The sequence below is a fragment of the Amblyomma maculatum genome, chromosome 5 (genome assembly GCF_055883805.1).
Source record: "Amblyomma maculatum isolate TAMU_Amacu chromosome 5, ASM5588380v1, whole genome shotgun sequence".
Classification (NCBI taxonomy): Eukaryota; Metazoa; Arthropoda; class Arachnida; order Ixodida; family Ixodidae; genus Amblyomma; species Amblyomma maculatum.
This window is the reverse complement of record NC_139348.1, coordinates 112,171,651-112,178,029: the sequence shown is the minus strand read 5'-3', so window position 1 is coordinate 112,178,029 and position 6,379 is coordinate 112,171,651. Positions and strand designations below refer to the sequence as shown.

The following is a 6,379-nucleotide window of genomic DNA, read 5'->3' as shown; positions in this document are numbered from 1 at the left end:
CGTTTTGAAAAGGATGATGTACGGCGACTAAGGGTGGCCTTGCGCATGCCCGAATGCGTGGTAACCCCGCAGAGGGTTTCAGTACCTGGCGACGAGGCTCTGTGCATAACGCTTAGACGGCTGGCTTATCCAAACCGGTTATGCGATCTCGAAGACCTTTTCGGGCGGCACAGTTCAACGATGTCCTCCTTGACAAATCAAGTTCTCCGGCACATCGACGAATGTTTCTTTCACTTGCTGGACGACGTAAATCACCACTGCTGGCTCAACCTCGACACGCTGGAGAAATTCTCGCAGGTAAGTGGCTAATACATCATAATTAGGTTTGAAAACTACTCAGGCTATGACGAAAAACGGCCGCCGTAGCCGAGATTCGATCCCATGCGGGATCGAATCTCGGGCACAGCTCGGGCATGCTCGGGCACAGTAGTCGAGCGCCCTAACTATTGCGCCAGCATGGCGGGGAAATACATCATAATTAGGATCACAGTTCCATTTGCAGAAACTTTTAACCCACTTGTTTGTTCTTTCAGGCCATTCAATCCAAAGGAGCCCCCTTGACGAACTGCTGGGCTTTCATCGATGGCACAGCACGGGCAATTTGCCGACCCTCAAGGGACCAAAAACTTTATTTCAGCGGCCACAAACGATTCCATGCCCTGAAGTATCAAGCCATAATGTGTCCCAATGGAATCATTTGCCAATTGGATGGGTCATATCCCGGCAGTAAACATGATGCTGGTGAGTGAATAACCAACTTCAGCAAAAACAAATGAGCCCAGCTGGCCTAACCAAGTGCTGCTGACACATTTCATACTATCCTTTTTTTTTTTTTTTTTTTTTACTGTTTCAGGTAACTTTGGGATCAGCAAAGTGTACTCAAAACTGGAAAAGCTTGTTCAGGGGCATGACTACTGCATTTATGGAGACCCTGCCTACCCCCTGCGGCCCCTTCTGCTGAAGCCCTATGGCGGTGCTTACTTGACTCCGGAGCAGTGCGAATTTAACAAGGCTATGAGTAGTGTGAGGCAGGCCGTGGAGTGGGGATTTGGTAAAATTGCAGGGCTGTTTGGTTTTGTAGACTTTAAAAAGAACCAAAAGATGTACCTCCAGAACTTGCCCCGAATTTACAAAGCTAGTGCTCTTCTTGCAAACTGTCATACCTGTTTATACAGTGCCCAGGTATCACAATATTTTGGACTTGATCCACCAGATCTTGAAACTTACCTCACTCCTCTGTAGTTCCAGCAAAACAAACAGATTGTGAAATCTGAGCTTTTGCAAAACCTTATCTTAAAATACAGTCTAAACACAAACACTTACCACAGGAGTCACGTATTTTTATTGAAAAAGTGAAAAATTGCTTGGCTTTGCGCGTTGATCATTTTTTGAAAGCTCTCAAGTAGCTTTTCATGCTCTCTTTCATGGCGAGAGACTTCAAGCTGGTGTTTTCTTTCTTCTAGGTCCAGCTTTCGCTCCTCTAGAGCGAGTCGTCGTGCCTCATTTTCCACTCTTGCATTTTCAATTTTAATTTTTTCTTTTTCAATTTCCACCTCCTTCAGGCGTATTTCGTATTCGTTTGTCTCACGCATGGTCAGCAGCTGCAGGCCCATATGTTGTAGTCCTCTGCTTCCTGCAAAGACAGGCAAAGAAGGCTAGTTTTAATGTTAATTCATACCTCTGCGACTACATTAGTGAAACTGGACTTCTTTTAACTTTCTATCTCCTGAATTCCATTCCCCTTTCTCAACTTATGCCTTGTAACAAACTTCTCGAATAATAAAAATTAATTCATGTAAGAGAATTTGCTAAAGCACAAAAGCCAGAATGGCATTTTTCCACAAAACATAATGAATTGGCATTCCACAACTGAAGCTGACTGATTTTTATGAAATCAGTGTTGAAATACTAATATGCACACAAATGAAAAAAAGAAAAAGAACCCATAGGAACAGTAAAGCATTTAAAATCTTTTTTTTTTCTGTTTTCATTATGACTTTTCAACTACTGACTGAACGTTGTTATGCTGCAATTGCCTTGCAATCATGTTCCCAATGTGTATAGCTCTTTTAATTTGTATCTGTATGTGTTGACATGTCACTATGCAACAGCTGAGTCTGTATTGTTTGCCAATATATAAGCCATGGGCCAAACTTTGTCTTGTCTTGTTTTATAAAAAAATTGTGTAAGGGGTTGGAGCTTTTGTTAGGTGTTTTGTCATCACCTTTGCCCCAGCCACCTCTTAGTCTGTGTCTGAAAATATGAGAAAAGAAAGAAAGAACAGAGTTTCTCTTGCAATGCCTCTTCAGTGCTAAATGCGTAAACACTAAAGGCGGCTTTAAAGCTGGTGTTTATACCTCTGTGCATGTCATTCTATCTTGAGCAGTTCAGAAAAAATGTTGCTGGATATGTGAGCAAATTATATGGTTGCTTCCTTACTATCCACCAAGACAAGACTACACTTGCGCCAGGGAAAGAGATACTGATGTCAGTAATCTGGGCTACTGGAATGATTGTAGTTGTTAAATAAGGTGGAGGCAATGTGTATAAATTTCCTTATTAGCTATCCAGAGATTTTTGACACTGACTACGCATGTGAATGGATAAACGTTTCTTGAAATCTTGCCTGTAGTAATGAAAGGCAGGAGTTGTCGCCTAGTTGCAGGTTGGCGCAGATCTTGCCCAGCCACAGTCGTCGACTGCTGATGTGGCTGTCCTGCAGAGACTTGGGGCAGCGGCTGATGTTCATTAGCTGATTGCGAAGCTTCTTCCTGGTGCTCCTCAACCTCTCCATCAGAAGCAGCAGCAGATGGGGTTACTGGATCTGTGTTGTACATGCTGAGGAGAGTCTGAGCAGCAGGAGATTGCGACTCTAATGCATCAGCAGAGAAAACAAAATGGAGAGAAAAACATAGCAGTCAGTCTAATAGCCCCTTTTCCTGCAAATGGATCCATGTAAAAATAAACAGGCTCACATCCGACTATTCATTTTCAGAAGCCTCAGCAGTCAAGAATAAAATCAACGGATGCCATAATAATTTTTCTTCTCAATATTATATTGCATTTCGTGTTGAGTACTGCATTGTTATTGTTGTAATCCAGACTTTGTTTTGCTTATCAAATTACCACTGCTCTTGTTCATGCATATATTTCTGGTCTGTATTCTCAGGACTAAATTAAAACAATGATCCTGCTTGTTCGCATTAATAAATGCGTATTTTGAGCATTTATGTAGTTTTTATAATTAAAGGCAGGGGTTGTTGCTACTTTTTAGATGTTTATCAAATCCTGAACAAGAGATACTTTTGAGCCTCCTCCTCCCATGTTTTGTAAATAAACCGAAGGCTAATCAATACCATAATTACAATCAGTTGCATTTCTATGTCATGTTGTCAATGTGCGTATAAGCGACCAACATTCTGAATAACACATGGGTCCTCTGCTGTCCTCCCTAAAAGTACATTTCAGGCTGCACTGCGCTTTTTTTGTTTCACTATTGATAATGCACAAGGTGCCGCCAAGTTGATTGATAGCAAGTATGATCGTTACATGTCGCCTTCTGAACCACTGCCTTAAGCTGGATTACTTTCTATTAGTATGGGGTACATATTCTTACTTTTAAACATCTTGCAAATCTACAGCAGCAACAATCTAGGCATTATTTTATTACTTGTTCGTAGATACTGAAATCTCGCATTTTGAAATTTAAATGAGATGGGGAAAAATAACAATACACCAGACAGTGCAATGACAAAACAAGTTAAAGCACAAAAAGAAAAATATCCGTTTCATGTCACCGTTCTTGTAGAAAAGCAATACAATAACAGTTACTATGCGGCTGATATGGAACATGCCTTTGTCTAGTAGCATAACCAGCTGAGAAGGAGATAGTTTCAGATATAGGTTTTATAGTGTACATTATTAATTGAAATAAGAACTTCAATCTGCTGACATGATTCCTTTGACTTATTGAGGGCAAGTTAGCTCTTGTTAATCAGGCATTGACTGAAGTATGCTTAAAACTATTATAAGAAACCTTACCCCTTTTGTGTGTATTCTTTCTACATTATTAAAGTTAGATTTCATATTGTAGTGTTTCATTTGTAGAAATGCATAGCGCGAGAAGACCCATAATATGTTCCGAATTCTGCATGCATTTTCTAATATTGGCGGAGATCAAAAGCATAGACATGCGACACGGACCCACACATGTCAAAACTTACCATCCACCGCTCCTAACACGCAACTCTGGGAAGCCACCGCCGCAGAATCGCTGCTGTAACGAGCTGCTTCCTGTGCCGAATTACTGCTGCTTGTTCCAACGTCAAATGCGGTCCTCTTCACGGAGGTAGTGTAGTTGCTTGCGAGTTGCTGCCTCTTTCTGTTAAAAGTGCCCCCTCTTCGTGGAAATATTCGGGGCTCATAGTTAACAGAGCGAGCATAATCTGACAGATCCTGCAGGATCTGTTCCTTTTCGGCGTATTCTTCTTCCGTGCCCGACCTGAATATGGCAAAATACACACGTCTCATAAACAAGTGAACGATAGTGTACAACTGTTTTAGCATTATACGCAAACAAAACTTACTTCTTCAAATTCTTCGTGTCCTGCTGCCTCCAGTATCCCAGAAGAAGATCGACTCTCTCCTTCACTCCACGCAGCGTGAGGTCTCTCTTGATCACTTTCTTCAAGTTGGTGATCACCAATATCCATTTAATATCGTCGTCAAAAGGCCTCGTTGCTGACACTTCCCGCAGAATACAAATATCTTCATAAGGTGTGAAGCATTTGCGAGGCTTTTTGGCTTGCAAACGGGCCTGCGCCGCGGTCGTAACCGACGAAGCAGCATTGCTGGCGGTCGTGCTGGCGGCTGCCATCTTGATTACCCATACACGCCCGCGCGCGCTTGCGCACGCTCGCGCGCTCCGCTGAAGAAGGCTTCCCAGCGGGGCGCCGTGAACACGCTCGCCGCCCCAGCGTTTTGCGCATGCGCAGTGGCGTCCGCGCCCGCTCGCTCCGCTCCGCTGGCCGTAAACCCGCTCGGCTAAAACTCTCTATTGCTTCATTCACGAAATTGTAAACACTGTGGCGCCATCTAGTGGCAAAACCTGAATGCAACCTCTCGCGGTGCGAAAGCAGGGGTGGTTTTTATTTAAGGACGCACTGGAGAGAGCGCAAAATATAATAAATTATGGAAAGCACTCCTAAAAGAAAAAAGAAGAAGGTGCAGTTACGAAAATCAGTGATAATTTGTTGACATGTAGTCACCTGGGGGGCTACACTGAAAGTACTAGGGTTTCTCCGCTAGATAGCGCCTCTGTTGTGTTTTTGCAATTTTTAATGGCAAATTAAAATTGTAAAGCCTCTTTTCTTTAATATTGTAGTGCTCAATCTCTACTATATGAGGCAAGATCTTTTCATCTCCACCATAATCTCGTGACATATTTTGGCAGGTGTTCTGTCCCTTTAAGGGAACACGCTGCATCGTTTAAATCATCCAAAACTAACAACCTGCCTAAATATTGTTTCAGCCGCAAATGCCATCCACATTTCGGAAAAACAAAAGTAACTGACCGTTATAAAGGAAAACTAGCAAAGGAGCTTCTTGCGGCATCATATTCATAGGTTAGGAATCTATTAGTGCGAAAGGGAGAAGTTGGTTCTTCTGCTTAAAAAGGAAGCTTTGTTTCTAAATGCTGTGTAATTGATTTCGTATGCTGCTAGTATCTTTCTATGTTTTATCTCTCTTCATGTAGCCCGAGATCATCTTGATTCAGTTTGTCTCATCTCACCCCTTCATCAAAATCAGTGGATAGCTGAGCATGCGTACAGTTTGTCGAGCTCGTTCATTTTTTTTTCGCTTCCAATTTCAGGTGCAAGACAGCGCTCGTGCTGTGTCCCTCTCTTACCCTAGTTTATCTCGCGCTATACCCGCCGTAAATCATGACCTACCAACTGGCCCAGAACATGATTTGCTCAATGTAACATTACATGTCATTTTGGTTTGTTAAATCAGCCTGCACGCATGCACTGGAGCTAAGTTTATGCCGAAAGAAGAGGATTAGTAAATAAGACTTTCGCAAAATAGAGTTGGCGACGTTGTTATCCTGCTTAAGTATTCCTAATGCGAAATAGAAATCGTTGACCACTTCCTTTTAAAATAAAGTTCCAGATTACCTTGGGGGTAATCACGATTTATCATGCAATTGGTTTAAAGAAGTTAGTTTTATTTGAAAGGAAATGCATAAGGCCGCTTTTGGAGAAACTGGCTACAGAATGTTAGTCACATCTCGAGGTACCGTCTTAGCCAAAAGTAACCAAGCAGCCCCGCCGGCTGGCAAAGCTGATGTGGGGCGTAGGGTCGCCATATGTGGCCGCTG

At 42.6% G+C, this 6,379-nt stretch overlaps 1 protein-coding gene across 1 annotated transcript; it reads right to left on the bottom strand.

The window, feature by feature from the left end:
• Window positions 1–1,330: 1,330 nt before the first annotated feature.
• LOC146189251 (uncharacterized) lies at window positions 1,331–5,014 on the bottom strand. Its single transcript, XM_084604139.1, has 4 exons — window positions 4,587–5,014; window positions 4,224–4,501; window positions 2,627–2,872; window positions 1,331–1,633 (listed from the first exon to the last, which is right to left on the bottom strand). Exons 1-4 carry the CDS (start codon window positions 4,874–4,876, stop codon window positions 1,332–1,334), a joined length of 1,116 nt encoding a protein of 371 aa, XP_084460265.1. The 5' UTR covers window positions 4,877–5,014; the 3' UTR covers window position 1,331.
• Between the last annotated feature and the right edge of the window lie 1,365 nt (window positions 5,015–6,379).